This window comes from Aythya fuligula, chromosome 19, assembly GCF_009819795.1.
Source record: "Aythya fuligula isolate bAytFul2 chromosome 19, bAytFul2.pri, whole genome shotgun sequence".
Lineage (NCBI taxonomy): Eukaryota > Metazoa > Chordata > Aves > Anseriformes > Anatidae > Aythya > Aythya fuligula.
In genome coordinates, this window is record NC_045577.1 from 9,935,143 (window position 1) to 9,952,108 (window position 16,966).

A 16,966-nucleotide genomic window follows, 5' to 3' on the forward strand; every position below is an offset into this window, starting at 1 on the left:
TGACAGCAGGCTCAATGTGACCCAGCAGCATGCCCAGCAGGCAGCGTGCCAGCAGGCAAACCACATTTTGGGGTGCATTCACCACAGTTTAGCCAGCTGGTCAAATGAGGTGACTCCCACCAGGCCTCGCACTGCTGTGGCCTCAACCTGAACACTGCATGTAGGTCTGCACAATGTGACGTTTTCCACAGTGTGGAATGGATGTTAAGAAACCTGAATGCATCCAGAGGACGGCAACAAAGCTGGGATAAGGGCTGGAAGGTGTGTCCATGAGGAGAGGCTGGGACACTTGGGCTGTCTAGCCCAGAGAAAAGGAGACCAAGAGGAGGCTTCGCTGCTCTCTGCAGCTCCCTGAGGAGGGAAGTGCAGAGGCAGGTGCTGGTCCCTGCTCCCCCGTCACCAATGACAAGACACATGGGAACAGCACAAAGCTGTGCCAGGAGAGAGTCAGACTGGATGCTCGGACAAGTTTAGTTACTGTGAGGGTGGTCAAACACCAGACAGGCTTCCGAGAGAGGCAGTCAATGCTCCATGCCTGTCAGGGCCCAAGAGGCAGCTGGATAATGCCCTCGGTAACACGCTTGTACTTTTGGTCAGTCCTGGAGCGGTCAGGCAGTGGGACTTGGAGATTTTTGTAGGTCCCTTCCAACTGAGATATACTAACTCTTCTTCGGTAAAGAACAGTCAAAAAACAAAGCTAAAGGGGCATTTAGCTGCTTGTGGACGTTGTGACCAATTGAACACTGGTGCTACTTGAGACGCAGACTTCACCTAAAAACATACCAGTGAAGAACAGTGACCCCCACAGAGCCTGAACTTCTCTTTCCAGCCTACAAACAGAGCATTTATAGCACACAAAGTCGGAGGGACAGGCAAGTAATATTAAAAGCCAAAGGTCTTTACTAATACTACTAGGTATTAGTACCTAATACGATCTCTGGCATTAAATACAGACCCTGCTGTGACTTCCAAAGCAACCCCAGTGCTAGAAATATCACTGTACCAGCTACCTTTCTAATCTGGCTTAGGTCTTCAACCTCCTGAGTCAGGGTTTTTCAAGCCGGCTTGAAGCAGGGTGATCTAACTCAGACAAAGCTGATTTCTTCCTAGGAAGTTTAAGGAAAGCTTATGAACATGACCAGAATGCTGCTAGTGCTGCACTGTGTGTTCGAGTCTGCAGATAGCAGGAGACTGCTGCAGAGAAGCCCCTTTGGGTATGTGTGCTGAGCACATTTCCTACCCTCTAAAATTCTTCCTCCCCATAGCTCCCTACATTAAACACTGCTACCAGACACCCAGAACCTTATCTCCTTTCCCTGCCACCTTCCTTTCTTTTTTAATCACAAAACAGAAATCTGCTTTGCAGCTTCCAATTTAAAAGGTGAGTGTCCAGCTGGCAGAGGGACATTCACATAACATTTTGACTATGGACAGAAAGGTAGCAAAGAGCCACAGTTTTTAGTCAAGGCAATGGCAGCAATTTGAGGAAGCAAGTCAGGGGAATAACAGTGCAATATCATAGCAAACACAGGAGTAAAGCAGAAGATGCTGAATGCCTGATGATAAACAGGGAAGAGTCAGAAGAAAGTAGGATGCACCAGGCAAGAAATAGAGCACGTGCCTTCTGCAGTCTAATTCATAGAGACTTGATATGAATTTTGCATGCTCCACGATTCAGTTCCTACTATGCTCACCTTCCTGCCCTGACGATCCTTCCAGGAGATCCAACGCTCTCCGTTGCGGCTGTAGTCAATTCGGTAAGCACGGGCAAATTCTTTGCCTGTGGCACGGGCATGCCGTCCCTGAGTCCCAATCAAGGTGATGAAAAAGAGCTTATGCAGGTCGATCTGGAGGAACTGTACATCTTCTGGCTGCAGCAAGCCAGCTGGGCACCAGGCTCCATCCCCCTCTTCTCTTTGTAACCTGGGGGAAAACACGCACATTGAAAAAACGTCACTTCCAAGCACTCACCCTTCCCAGTAGCTTAGGAGACACCTTGAAACTGTGAGAACTGGGTGAAAGAGGCCTACTTGCAAGTGAAATGACAGCTGGCTACCAAACACCTCTTCCCTTTGGGCTGATTGTCTATTGAGACTTATCCGAATGCTGTAGCCAGATTTGCACTGTTCAGATCAACTCCCTTGGATTTAGTTACAACTCCTTAACTATAAAATCATTTCTTTCCCAGAAGCAATGCTTTAATGCTGATCAGAAACAGACACGTTACTCAGTAGGAAACTGCATATTGCTTGCTTTTTAGCATCGTGCCTGGAAAGTGCATCCCTGCTTCTAAATCTTACATAGTATAGCCTCAACCTCTGCTTGACCTCCTGCTACAGCTCTAACAAGCACAAATAGGAGCCATCAAACATTTTAGAAAGAAAAGCTTTGCCCATCTACAAACTCTTCTGAGTCATCTCAAAACAGCTTTCACATTTCTTTCATTCATCAGACTTGCTAGCAGAGGATGCTGCCAGTGACACGATGTGGAACTGTCTGATTAGGAGTTGAACATTATGGCACCAGATGCAGAGCTTCAGGTTTTTATCCTTGGAGACTGCATGCCAAGAAGGATGCTCTAGCAATCAGTAGGTGGAGCCACTAAAGGAAATGCTGCCTTACCTAGGCTCCTCTAGGCTGAGCTGTGCAAGCCAGGTGATGGTGAAAGATTTAAATGTGGAAAACTTATCTGGAAACAAGACGGCTGTGGTGTCTTCCACAACAGATTTTCTGGCATACGGGAAGCCCTTGAAAGGTCCTTGTCTTTCTGACTGCCATCCCAGCTCTACCTGATGGGATCGCTGAGTGCTATCAGCCCTCACGCATCAAGGAAAGAAGTGCCCAGCAGGAGACACTGGAGGTCAAGGTACAGGCTAGAGCAAAGACTTTTGTCTCAGGTTGGTCAACAATGTGCTTGCTTGTGCAAGACTTTCTTCCAAGATGTGGCAAGTAAATCAAGTTCTAAGAAAGGCATGAAGGTGATTGTGAAATGACAGGGGCAGACATCTGCGTAGGACGGCTACAATCTCTAACAAAATGAAGTCAGCTACAGGATGTCTTCCCGTCTGCACTCCGTGGACGCCCAGCTGCCCTAACAAACCGATGATGGTAGGAGATGGTAAGTGCTGCCTCAGGTCTTTGCAGAGCTAGGGATAAGCCATACATCAGAGAACTAAATGCATCTCCTGGCTTTCAGGCCATTTAAAATCTTTGCTCTACCACAGACTAACAAAAGAAAGCCGGCATTAGGAGAGTTTTATGATTTTTGACGGCCCACATTCTTTATAAAAATAAAAGCATTGTAGTTAACCTGAGATTCCTATCTGACTTGCATAGAAACGAAAGAAATATTTGACATCATCGTAACAAACAAGTCTAAGGAAACTTAGGTTTGTAAACATTTTGAAAATCATCAGTTAGTAGTTCTGAGAGAAATGAAACAAAAATGAAAAGCTGACTTCATGAAAAAGACCATAGTATTTCTTGACCTTGAAAGAAAAATCTGAAGCTGCTTTTTTAACAATTCCCCAACTCTACAGTTTCTAGGGTTTTTTTGGTCGAAGTAGAAACAGTCCATTTCTTCAAGAGGATTCAGCTGAAAAGTGCTATGTGCTGCTTGTACAGCCAAATCCTGCAACTCTCCAAACACCAAGACATCACCACCTCTCTGGGTACCTTTCTGACAGGTCTACCACTTCACTCTCGTGGGGACAATTCTTAATACTGAGTCAGAATGTCATGTATTACAGCAATGCAATACTTTAAGGGTGAAGGTAAGCAAAAGTTTATTTCTCAATCATATTGGATATCTAAAAACTTTTTTCTTTTTTTTTTTTTTTAATTTACACGTTTTGTTAGGGATCAACCTACCGTGCATACTGGGGTCCTGTGGAATCATACCACTGGCTGGAAGCAGTGATGTCTTCATCCCTTATCGTCCCTTCGTGCATTCCCAAAGGGTAACGGCATATAGCTGAAAATGGGAACAAAAGCAAGTAAAAATCAGTACCAACTCTTTTTAGATCACCAGACAAGTTTAATTAAAAGACTATCATGCCTAGGGAATAAACGTGGTAATGATAAAGTTGAGAATGCAAATAAAAAGGATGAAATACTTCATAATTGCTATAAACTAAAATTATGTGTAATGAAATACACTCAGAGCTGGTGTCATTCTGCAGAGTTCTGGCAAGAAAAAACTTTACAAAGAAGCATTTTAAGAACAAGAAATCCAAACCCACGCTAGTGTTACTGGTTGCATGGGCCTATTCTACAATGAAACATTATATAGGAATAATTGTGCAATATAAAAAGGAAGCAACTGTTACAAGTTTTTGCTGTTTCCTCTGGAAGAACCCAGATGCTTGACTTGCAATCAATATAAATGACTGTTATTATTCTCACCAGTCCAATAATAAGTGAGAAGTTAAAGAGCATCTATCACAGGTGACCAAACAACTCCAGCTTATGGAAGCATCTGCACCGTTGTGTCACTGTGGGTTAGAGCTTACATTTGAGTGAAGCCCCCAGTCATCCACACTGCTCCACCCTGGTCTGCCCCTGCCTCTAGCCACGAGTGGAGCAAGCAATTCTCTCCAGGCATGCTTCTCACTCCAACTTGGTGCCTCCAAGGCGCACAGACAACTGCCACAACCCACAGGGCTCTGCAAGCTCAACGCAGCTCAATTCACCAAGGACAGTGCAGACGTAGCTCACAAGTCTATGCGGGCCAAGCCCTCCCCCCTGATGTCATGTTTTAAATATGTTTTGGAATATTAGAGATGCTTCGGAAAACTCAAAGTCTTAATGTATTCATTAAGGCTCAGTATTCAAAACAGGCAAGCAAGATATTTTTGTCAGACTGACATCAACAGTAGATTAAAGAAGTTATATGGGATTAAATCATGAAACAATTAAAGGCAAAAACACAGTCACTGACAAGTCCCAGAAGAGAAGGAAACGCGCTCTCTTATGCATCATTGGTCCTTGTGCCCTGAGCTCGCAGCAGCCCCAGCTCTTCCCCTTGCCTGCAGTGACACAGGCAAGTGACAGCACGTGCTGCAGCCTCTCCAGAGCGGGATGCGTGTCAGCTGCATCCTCAGCACATCCCCACAGCCACGCTGCCTGCTGCCACGTCAGCAGCTCTTCTTGCCCTTCCCTCGGGGAGGGCACGGCCTCGGGTGTCCTCGTTTCTGTTTCTCATGGCTGCTGCCCTCACACCAAGCCTGGGTAGGGCTGTTCACTGGGTTCAGGAGCTACAAGACAAGACAGAAGCCTGAAACCCACCTTTCCGTTACCACCATGCAGAAGAAATGTGGGCTGAATAACTACCTGCCAGATTTCATGCCTGTGCACAGAGGTTATTGCGATAGGGTTGGGCTGCAGCTGTTGTCAGGCACAGCATCAATGCATGTGTGCTGGTATTAAATAATCTTGATAAATTATTAAATAATCTTGTAGAGGAAATGGATGGTGAGTTGACAATGTTTGCTGATGACCTCAGATTATTTAATATAAAAAGATTCCAACTGACAGAAGAAAGCTCCCATGGTACTGTCTGACTGCAGTAAAACAGCACAAGAACTAGGTAAAGAACAAGTTAAACATACAAACACAACTAAAACTCCAAAACAGCTCCTTCAGGATACACAGGTTACCATGCAGAGGAAGGAGACCATTCTATGAGCAGCTGAATGCACATAAAATCAAACAGTGAATGCAAAAACCAGAACACACCATTACACAGCTGTCTGCATTCGTGGTCAGATGCTGGTCAGCTATGGAATACAACTTCCTTTTCCCATCAAAAGGTAGAGAAGGCAATGTAGATGACACACAACGAAGGATCAACAGACTTATTACAGAATAGACTACTGAAGCATGACAAAGATCATTTACATCCTGAACAATTACTTGCTGCTTCTCAAAATCCCAGAACTAGGAGGCATCAAGGCATCAGGCAGCTGGGTTCAATACCAACATACGCATCCTTAACCTGCTAAACACTACAAATGCCAAAGGTTCACATGGCTTCAAAAATCAGCTGAACTCACAGATTCAATGTGCACTAACAGCTACTTAATGGAAAGGCACAAGCGCTCACTCAGAAAGCTCTGAAGCAGCTTGCTACAGTCGGCTGAGAAGGCAGCTGGGGGAAGCACCCTGTGAACTCATCCGGAACCAGCCAGGATGGGATCCTGCTGGAGTCGGGACACCAAGCTGGATGGGCCTCTGGTCTACCCTGAACATTGATCCATCTGAGGTTTCGTAGAAGGCCTGTTTACAGAAGAAATCCCTGGAAGGCAGCTGGTCTCTGGCTGTGGTCAGTGCCTACACTCAGGCATGATGACTGTGGCTGCTGAAAACCAACCCAAGGCTCTGACCCTGCTCTGATGCTGAACAGTAAGTTCAGTAAACCAGCCTGGCCTCACCTGGCTTAATTCTGACCTGTCCCACCATAGACCAGTACAATCCAAACCACTGCAGGAAAGCTAGTAGGCTGCTGACTGGTGAGTACCTAAAGAGGTCCCAAAAGGGCAGAATTGTCACCAGAAAGCAGAAAGGGATTTTGTGATTCTGCAGCGTGAGTCCTGTCTGGTCTCACCTTTGTTAAGGAGAGCAGACCCTACACCAATGCCACGTGGAGAGCCAGGGAGGGACTCTTGGAAACTGGGAGTTATCGCAGTCCTGAACAAAACTCACACGCTCACACATCCTGGGCTGGCAGATGGAAGCCAGAGTGGCTCTGGCATTGAGGGATGTGCTCTACAGGTGGCTGCGATTCACAGCAGCAGAAGGCTCTCACCAAAATGCGCATCCCATCAGACTCCTGCTCAGACTCCTCCAACTCCTTACTATGCACCCAGGGACACACTTGTCTGCCATGCAGATAGATACCCAGAGGGTAAGAAAAACGACACAGCTCACATCTCTTATAGTGAGGTCAAACATCTGATGCTGGGCAAAAGAACCACACAGGATCCTTCCCAAACAGGTCTGGCATCGTCCACAAAGCAGCCCCTTCAGTTTAGAAGGCATCTGCATTGCTTACAGGTCTACAGCCAGTCTGGAGGGGCTTCAGACAACTCCTGGAGCAGATCAGGGCAACACAACCCAGGGCCATCAGCTGGGGCTGTGTGTCTGGGTGCGAACAGCAGGGCACAGCCCCTGGGACAGAGGCAGCTGAACAACTGCGGAGCTGAGAAAGCAAAGCTGCTGGAGGAAGCCACGGCCAGAACACAGAAGTACTAGCAAAGCCACACGCTCATTTCTCAGTGAAAGAAATTACTGCAAGAGGGTGGTACCACAGCCTGGTGCTCAGAGCCCATTCGACCAGCTAGGGTCCTGCAGGGGGAGAGCTATTCCTGCACCTTCGGGTGCGCTGACTTCTGCGCTCACTGCCACCAAAGGGGATCTGCACGTGATTGACCCTCTGGCTACTGTCTTCCCTGTCCTGTTCTTCCACTAGTTTTAACCATCAGAACCAGCTGGCAACCACTGCTCCGAGCTGGGCATTAGAGGGAGGCACAGCAACGGCTGCCGAGCTTCCTCACGGGCTTCACATCACTTCTGTTCAGTGGCAGTGACCTCAAGCTGCCGGGAACATCTACAGGGCAGAGCAGTCAGAGCCAGACACAGTCACAGGACTTCAAGCAGAGCCAGACCCAGCAGGGTGAACCAAGCCCCTCAGGGTAGCACTGCTGTCTCGCCACACCTTGGGACAAGCTGGAAAAGGACTACACTCATTATTTCAGACTGTCTCTGGCTGAAACCACCTCATTATGGTGTTTTTCGCAATATATTGCAGACTTATCTTACTCATCTCTGTCAGACTTGCAGCTTGCTCCATGCAGTAGGATACAAGGCATTCCCTCCCCGGGGGCTCGCAGGCTTGTATCACTGTCGCTAGCCTAGAGCTTTGAGCCAGGTAAGGTTTTTAAACCTTTCCTTCCACTTCTCTCTCCCCCCAAAACCCTGCTTGCTGGCTGGAGAGCTGTGGTTTATGGTTTGCTAACTGGTAATTTGTTTTCCACAGCAAGCAAAGTCTCTCTGAGCCAGTCTAGAGCCAGTTTTTTTTCTGCAGGCCACATGGCCAAAGTTATGAAGAGAGAACCAGAGCTCCAAAAGCAGGCTTGCTGAGGGCACAGACCCTGTGGGTGGGTGCAGAAAGGAATAAATCCATGTGCCTGAGCCCTCCAGGGACTGTCAGGTGTTCCACTCCAGCACAGCCATCAGGGAAGACAACCCATCTCGGGCACCCAGGGACTATGTTAGTGAGTGTATGTGTTCATTACAGTTATGTGCATTCACCATGAGAAGCAAAAAAAAAAAAAAAAAGAAAAGGCTGCAGATGAAGATGTGAAAAGCGGGAGAGCACGGTCCTCTCCCAGCCTGGCAGCTCCCTACCAGGGTTGACTTCGGTGCCAGAGGGCTCAGGCAGTGAGGCCAACAGCAGCATGCAGAAGATCATGGTAGCAGTCGGAGGCGCTGCACAGGGTCGGATGGATGCGAGTCCTTCACAGGTGGCAGCTGCCGTCTACATTTCTGAAAGACAAAGCAGAGAGAGATGAGAGTCCTCCCAAGGCAGGGCTTGCTATACTGTCATTGCCTCATGATGGGCTGGGCAATTTTTCATGCCTTCAGAAGCATCCTGACCCTGCTCTGATCCTTCTTCTGATCAGAGGCTCGCCTGATCACGCGCATCCCCTCTGGTGCTGTTAACATCGCCCAGCTCAGCTGCCGCATCGACAGTGTGGACACACTCAATGACTGCTCTTAAACAAGTCCAATGAAAAGTCATCTCTCCCCTGTTTATTGATCGCTTTCCTTGTTATATTCACAAGTCCAGCAGCTGTTTCTAGAGCAAACCTGCATGGCCCAGCCCGGCTCCCCAAGTGGTGCTGATCCATCCAGACACTTCCACCTGCTCCAAGCACTCCGAAACTTGTCACTCGATCTCAAGATAAACGTCTAAAACAGGGTGAAAATAATCTCTCCCTTCACATCTACGTGACTGCCAAAAAAGCATGTGCACTCACACATGCAAGTACACTTAATTTCCTGTTTGGAAATGAGGAAAACTGCAAAGGGCTCAAACTCTGGCAATTCCAGTGGAAAGCCACGATACGACCCATGTTCCTGGAGGTGTTATCAGTGAAGCTACACAAATTCTTTGCATCCACATTCACTACAAACTGCTTTGGGAGGTTCCCAACCTGGAAGATTGCTTTACAGAAGGCAGGCTAGAGGGCCTGTCTCCTACTGAAATGGTAGAAGAAAACAGAACAAGTCAATAAACAAAAAATTCCCAGAGCCAGAGGGCATTTGCTTAGAAATCCTCAGAGTGGCATTAAAAAGGCAAAAATGGACATTAGGATTGGTCAGCAGAGAAAGAGACCATCACCATGCCAGTGCAAACACACATCTAAGAATGACAGAGCATCAGATGCCCTTAGCTCAGAGTTGTAACAAAAGGCTGTATTTTTTCCACTCAACATAATTAAACTGTACAAGGCTCAGCCTTCAGTTGCTGTGGATACCACAACAATTGGCTTTACTCACTACAAAGATGCACTATGGGTTCTTAAAGCCGAAGGTAAAACCTTTGGCTCCAGAAATCCCCCAGCTGGACACCCAGGAGCTAAATCAGGGCTAGAATCACTGAGGCTTGCCCTGGTTTTATGCTCTTTCCTAAGGATTTGCTCCCGGACATTGTCCCTGCTGGATTCCATCAGAGAAGAAGGCTCCGAGCCCGACAGCCGACCTAAGGGCCTTCTTGGGAAAAGCCAAAGGGGAGGAGGGGAACCAACAAGGGGCGGGTGCTGCCCCGAGGCACTGTGCCCAGCACTGTGGCACTACAAACAAGTGGCAGGAGACCTTACGATTGCCAGGGCACCTCCTGCTTCAGCCACCTCTTGCGCTCCCTGTGAGCACCTTGGCCACGGCCATAACAAGGGTCTGTGATCCTGAGACCTCATGCAACCTGAGGTGGGGGCTGTGTAAAAGCAAACCAGCGGCAAGGGAAGGCAGCTCACGTCTCAGCAGTGGGGTCTGGCAACCAGGGGAGAGGCTCTGGGCAAGCCCTTGCGAGCTGCCTGTGCATCTGTGATGGTCTTCCCCCCAGAAAACAGAGGGGACCCCAAAACTGATAGTGCAGCTGTGGATGCCATGGAGCAGAGACTGGCCGTAGCTCACTGGAGGGGGATTTTTTGAGGACGTTTTTGCAGCAGAGTTTGAAGACAGAGCTGGATGTTTGTTGGTGCGGGCAGTTGGCTAGGGTGCCTAGGGTGCCCCAGCTGACCAAGCAGGGCTGCCAGTGGGAACTGGTGAGAGCTGGGTGCAAGAGGACACTGTGCCCACACAGGGCCTTAGGAAGGAGAAGATCATAGGTCTTAAGGCTTTCATTTTATCCATCTTCCTGACATAAGTGTTAGCAAACCCAGCAGAGAGTACCAGGTGCCCTGACCACAGCCCTGGGGCTCTGTGGGCACAGCCTGGGCTGGAGATAATCCTGCCCTGGGGCCCTGGGCTGGAACAGCCGTGAAACAGAGCTGTGAGCTCCTGAGGGGGTCCCTGCAGGAGGACAGGGCCCTGGAGACATCTCCCCATCAGTGACTTCCCAGCTGGAGGCTGTGCAGCTGGCAGCCATATGGGGCAGCCCTCAGATGGCAGAGGACGAGCACCCCACTGCCCCATGCCCTCAGCACCTAGGAAGGGCCCGGCCAGCAGGAGGGCAGCAGGTACTGTATAGACACAGGCAGCTCCCAGCAAAACCCTCTGGGAATGTGCCCTGTAGGTCAACCAGGGTTAAGAGAAAACATTGCCAAAGAGCAGCAAAAGCACCAAAATCGTATGTTGCCAGGTGAGGACAAGAGACAGCTGCTGATGCAGAAAAGGAATCAGAGCAACCCCAGATGTGATTTAAGTGCTCAGATGCCGTGCCCTCCTGTCTGATCCAAAAGCCCAGCAAAGGGCTCGGCAGCAGGGAGGCAGCTGCCCAGGGGAGCTGTACAGATTGGGGATGAAGCAGCACCCACCCTGTGGCTTGGCACCCGCAGCCCCACTGGGACAGGCTATCACCACCACAGGGCTCCAGCAGCTGCAGGAGAGGTGCTGGGTCTTAGCATAAGGATTTGGCCTTTTAAGAGGATGACAAACTTAGCACAACTCTTGTCGGGTTATGAGGACATCCACCATTATTCCTGCAATGTAACAGATGCGACATGCAAAACAAGCAGCAACATTATCTCATTTGACCAGGTACTGAACAAGCACTAATTTAGTGCCCATCTCTGCAAAGATCACGTTAAATCACACCCATTGTATTGCCATCATGTTGACATTTAGCCGCCTGAATACAGCGATCAGAATGTAAAAAATAACGGGAGGGAAGAGGGAACTGGGGGGAGCAAGGTAGGTCACACAAGTGTCCAAGCACCACGCCAGCTCCTGCCACTGAGCCAGCAGCCGGCAGGAGCAGCAGCGGTGCCAGCTCCATCCCGGCCCCATCCTGCCCTGGTGGCTGTGCCCAGCACCCTGTGGGCCTAGGGCTTCCCCAGGAGGTGACAGGCATGGGGAGCTCAGCAGGTCACACACAACTGGTGTGGCCTAGGAGAGCTGCAAGCTGAAACTGGAAGATGCAGCGAGGCCAGCCTGGTCTCCAGGAGAGATGAGGAAAGCTTCAGAGCTGGCTCCAGAGCTCACCTGTGCAGTTCTGTGCCCATGAATGCTGGCTTTGGATTTGGCCCTGAGACCTCTGCTTCCACTCCCGTGCCTAAGGGTGTCCACGGCAAGCAAGATGAACCCTCTCAGGAGCCAGCTTTCTCCAGCGATGGCAGAGGGAACCCAAAGGGCTGGCTCAGACCAGCCTCAAACTCCCCAGGGTGCCACAGTTATGTGAGACGAATCCTCCCCTTTGTACACAGCCGTGAAGAAATGCTCCCAGCAGGTCAGCCCGACGCAGGGACCCAGCAGCTGGGCATTGCTGGCTGGTCCTGGCCCACTACCGAGGCCGTGGGGGAGTCCCGGGAGAGGAGCCGCATGCAGGGAGCAAACTGCGTCACTTCTCATCTGCTCATGCCCTGCAGCTGTCCCTGCCTCGAGCAAGGACACCGAGAACGTTTTTTGATCCTGTCCTGTACTTAGAGGAGCCTCAGCCCCACTCTGGAGCTCTTCCTGTTGGAAACTGTTTGAACAACTGCTGATGTTGAATTTTTGCTAAGTCCTCATCCCAGCTGGTAGTAGATTTGGTTTCCCAACTGCACGCTTCCATGTGCTAGAACAGACAGGAATACACCAACTACCAGCCTCTGCACGAACGGCTCTGAAGTCTTCTTCCTAATGATTTTTTCTGCCTAGACAGCTCACTTTTCTTCATAGCTCCTTCAGCTGCACTGGAGTCCCCTGCTTTGCTTTATGACCTGCCCACGTACACGGGAAGTGCCAACACTACAGCACAAGCCTGAAACCAGCACAAACAGGATTAGCAACATCCTCACAGAGGCAAGAAAGTGTTAAACTCCGTTCCCGGACTGAATGGATCAAGTTGCTAATTGCTAACAGCTGGCTGCAGGAGAATAAAATCCTGTTACAATCATTGTGAGAGTGGAAAAAAAAAATCTTGCTGAAAAACTCCCTAAGAAACGTAAGGGAGGGCAGTTTATTCCCAACGTACCCAGCAGATACCATGTCTAAACCCTGAGCCATCCTCCCCAGAGGAGCTCGCTGTGACCCCGCGCTGTCCCCAGCGCAGCGTGGGGCTTACAGCAAGGCCTTGGCGCAGCGGGCGCAGGAGGGAGCTGTTCTTTAGTGATCCACATGAAGAAGGTGGGACTTGGAGCTCCTCCAGGTACTGTTCTCCCTCCAGAGATCCATTACGGAGGTCTGGCATGTTTGCAAGCCTCTCTAGATCCCAGCTGAAGCAGGCATTTGTTTTAACTGGTTCCTTCGCAGATCGTTACCTCGGAGCGGGACCTTCGGGTTCGTTGCAGGAATCCCATTAGAGATGCCCAGCACCGTGCCAAGACACTCTGTGGTCACGACCAAAACCCATAGGTGTGCGTGAGAGGTGTGCTGTACAGCAAGAGCATCTATCCAAAAATCGGAATATCCCCAGAGGAGGTTCAGGAATGGCCAGACCCATCCAAGGTACCTGGATGTTACAGCCACAAGTCCTAAAGGCGTGTAAGAGGAAACAGTGAAGCTACTAATTGGGGCAATATCTGAAGCCTGAAGGCCAACAGGTGTGATTTCCAGCTTTGTGGCTCCAGAACAACAGTGGAGCTTTTCTCTTGGCCTCAGAACTAATCTGAGGCACCCCAAACCCAGCAGTCTGCCCCCGGAGCACACACCTGAAGCCCATACAGCTCCGGTTTGACCAAGCAAAACGTGCTGAGGAAAGCACTCAGCAGAAAGCATTCTGACCACCTCTTGAAACATTTCACTTGATTTACAATTCTAATACTTCTCCTTGCTCCTCGTATTGATTTTTTTTTTTTTTAAGAGGACTTAAAGCTCCAGTCACCATCTCCCTGCACACCCCCACCCACCCGTAACAAAGACCGCTTGGCTGGCGGCAGCCAGGAGCGTGTGGGGACAACTGGCCCAAGGCAAAGCGGCACCTTCTGGGTAACACAACCACCACGAGGCCGGGGAAGGCAGAGCTGCTCTCAGGACCCTGGCCTGAGAAAATGGCTGCCCAGCAAGCAAGCAACGAGCTTTCCCTTCAGCAAAGTCACAGCACGGCCCTGGCAGCCGGCCCTGGCTGGGGTGAGGCAGGCAGCGCGAGGAGAGGCCTGTGTGTGACACTGGGTGACACCGGGGGGGACCGGGCCAGGCTGAGCACAACAGGGACACTAACAGGGGAACCAGGCAAGGTCCTCGTATGAGGCACCAAGGGGAGATCTCAGATGCAGGCACCAGAGATGGTCAGGAAGGTGAAAACCCTGCGGCAGGGTTGGGAGTGCAGCGGGGAACACAGGGCAGGAGCAGAGACCCCACAAAGCAGTGTCCAGAGGGGGGACATGGCCGGACAGGTGACAGCAGCCAGACTTTAGGTGAAAGGGTTGGGTTAACAAGGTGCATGAGAGAAATAAGAGGCAGTAATGGAAAAAGGGAGGAGTAACAAGCCCCAGTGTGACCCTGGAGGTGGTGTTAGGAGATGTCCCCAGAAGGAACCCCATAGCCAGGTCTGTGGCAGGGGCAGAGCAGGACGTGGAGGTCTTCATGTACCTCCAGGTGGGTGAGACAGGGCTGCCCCCAGGCTGAGGAGGCTCTGAACATCACTTTCCACGCTGTAGCCAAGGATCTGATGAGGCCGTTACAGAAAAGGAAAGCGACACCTCACTCTCGCAAGATTTTGAGAGAAAAAAACGTATTCCAGTCACCCACACGTGATGGTTACTTAGCACTAGGAGAAGGCTCAGCCCGCGGACCCAAGCCCACCAGTGCCACAGCTGGAGCCAGGAGAGAGGTGTTCTGGCACACATTGGATCCCCACCAGTCCTCCCATTGCCCATGGGCTGGTTCCAGGGACAGAAGCTGCTCTGTTCCTGTGACTGCTTTGTCACAAACCAGATTTAAGGATAACGGAACAAATGTAATTTAACATTAACACTGCACTAACACCCCGACTGTTGGTTGTCCCCTTCCCAGCTGTGCCTGCCCCCGGGACACAAGCACACCCCGTGTCCCCAGTGAGCCCATCCACCTGCAGGCGCCCAAGACGCTGGAGCCCCCTCCAGGCTCTGGTCTCTGCATGTCGGCCAGTGCTGGGAGGGGAGAAGCAGCAGGAGAGCAGAGGATGGGCACAAACACGAAGCTCTGATCATCTCCTCCCCCTTGGCCAAGCAAAATGATCGCTTGGTCCCCATCAGAGCTTCCTTCCCACGCAGAACAGGCACGGGAGAGCACGTGGCATGCACATTTCTACTCTATGCCTTACACTGGCATCTCTCTCCAGTTCTTTTCCTCCTCCTCTCTTTTTTTTTTTTTGAGGTTGTTTACTTTTTCTTTTAAACAATCCTTAAAACATGGCAACTACAAGCTCGCAGTATTCCTCCCCAGACCCACCATCTCCCACTCCGAGTCTCACGTAGCAGCCCTTTATATGACACGTTAACCACACAGATGACAGATGGAGTATTAAGAGCACTCAATCTAAACCACCTTCCTCCCTCCCCATTCTCAAGGGGCTCCACCATAACCTTTTATTTAACTGCGCTCAAACTCGCACTCAGAAGGAGATCAGGTTACCGAGGCACAGAATTATTCGGGCTGGAGGAGATCCTCGGGAGAGCATCTAATCCCCCTCCTGCTCAGAGCAGGGTTAGCACTAATTTCAGAGCAGCCTGCACGGGGCTTTGGCTGGCTGGGTCTTAAAATCCTCCAAGGACAGAGGCTTCCCTGCCTCGCTGGGCAACTTCCTCCAGTGCTTGGCTGTCCCCAGAGGCAAAGCTTTCTGCTCCTTATGCCAAGCCAGACCTTCCTGTTATTTCCACCTGTGAGCACTGCCAGCCCTCCTGCCACGTGCCTCTATCAAGAAGAGGATCAGGCTCTTTATGACCTCTTCTTGGTACCCCAAAGCCTTCTCTTGCCCCAGCTAAGCCACCCTCACTCCCCCAGCCTCCCAAGTGAGGCCATTTTCAGGGTGAAGCTCGTTAATATTTTCTCCCCAATGACCACAGGAGAGGTCAGCCCTGGGACTGCCCTGGTTTGATTTTCCTCTATCTCCCCATGGTTTCCTCACGGGCAAGGCAAGGACCAGCAGAGCGCATCCCACATGGAGCTGGGGTACTGCAGGAGCCTGGGCTACGGCCAGCATGGATATACTCCCTGCTACTTCTGAGAGCTCCCAGGAGGCACCAAAACTCAGCCCACCCAACGCAGTACTGACCGGCAACACGGGAACTGGGACACGGCCACCTTTGTGCACCTTATCGGCAGACACAGAGCAGACACCATCCCCCCAGGAGGGGCTCTCAGCCTGGAGCCCACCAGCTGTGTGAGCCCCACAGCCCCGAGCTCAGCGGGGGAGCAGTCCCGCTGCCATCCCAAAGCTGCTGCCTCCCGGGAGCGGCACCGTGGGGTCGGCAGCAGGGAGCTTGGTCGGGTCCAGGTACGTGATGTCAGCCCGGCTACTTCTGGCAACGGGGACAGGAATCTCATTAAAAACCACAATCTGAGCACTTTCAGACGGGATCTGTTTTCTATCAGAGCACGTGGATCACCGAGTGGGTTCCTTCTTTAATTTGACAACAATTTACTAACCCATCAGCTTCCCCAGACCTCGCTCTGGCCTGGAGTCAGTCCCAGCTGCCTGCTGGTCACCTGCTCCCCCTATCTTTTAAAGCATCGCTCCAACATTAATGTTTTCTCAAACTCTGGAAGCCCTGCAGTCTTCCCAGCCTTGTTCTCCAGCAGCCGGGATTCAGAAAGTTGTTTTGGCAATTTGCTTCAAGCAGGCTCCAGTCGTGCCCAAGTTTCGAAGATTGTGAAGTGTTATCTGGTGTTTAACAGCCTCCCCCGTTGCCAGTGCAACAGAAGGTATTTCAACAGCCTTACAAAGGAGAGAGAGGGAAGGCTTTGTTAATAACAACACAGAAGTAATCAGTGCGTATTTGTCTTTTTTGTTTTTCAAATCTTTGCCAGCAGTTCTACATAAACACCACTGATGAAATTTGTTGTTACACACATATCAAAGTATTTCTCACTGCCCTGAGCTACCCTTGTACTTTCTCAGTTATCTTCAGCTCTCATTAACTGCTGCCTTCCCAAACACCCAGCTCACAGCAGTGGCTGCCTACCTGCACTTTTTACAAGAATCCAGGCAGAGCGCTTTGCATTAAAAGATGAAACGATCACCAGGCTGGGCTCTTTGCAAAACCAGAAGGGAAGCAAACGAATGCACATAGCAGTGCACAGTATCCAACACCAAGCTGAGAATCTGCTGGGTTTTACAGGGGTGGAA

At 50.4% G+C, this 16,966-nt stretch overlaps 1 protein-coding gene across 3 annotated transcripts in view; it reads right to left on the reverse strand.

Annotated features, from left to right (window-relative positions):
• The window catches only part of LOC116496791 (discoidin domain-containing receptor 2-like), a 58,154-nt gene that overhangs the window by 23,570 nt on the left and 17,618 nt on the right, over positions 1-16,966 (reverse strand). For all 3 annotated transcript variants that reach the window (XM_032200080.1, XM_032200079.1, XM_032200081.1), the window contains exons 2-4: positions 8,407-8,544; positions 3,871-3,973; positions 1,695-1,923 (exon numbers count right to left, since the gene is read on the reverse strand). In XM_032200080.1, coding sequence (XP_032055971.1) covers positions 1,695-1,923; positions 3,871-3,973; positions 8,407-8,470 — 396 coding nt within the window. In that variant the 5' untranslated portion in view covers positions 8,471-8,544. The remainder of the gene's footprint in view (positions 1-1,694; positions 1,924-3,870; positions 3,974-8,406; positions 8,545-16,966) is intronic.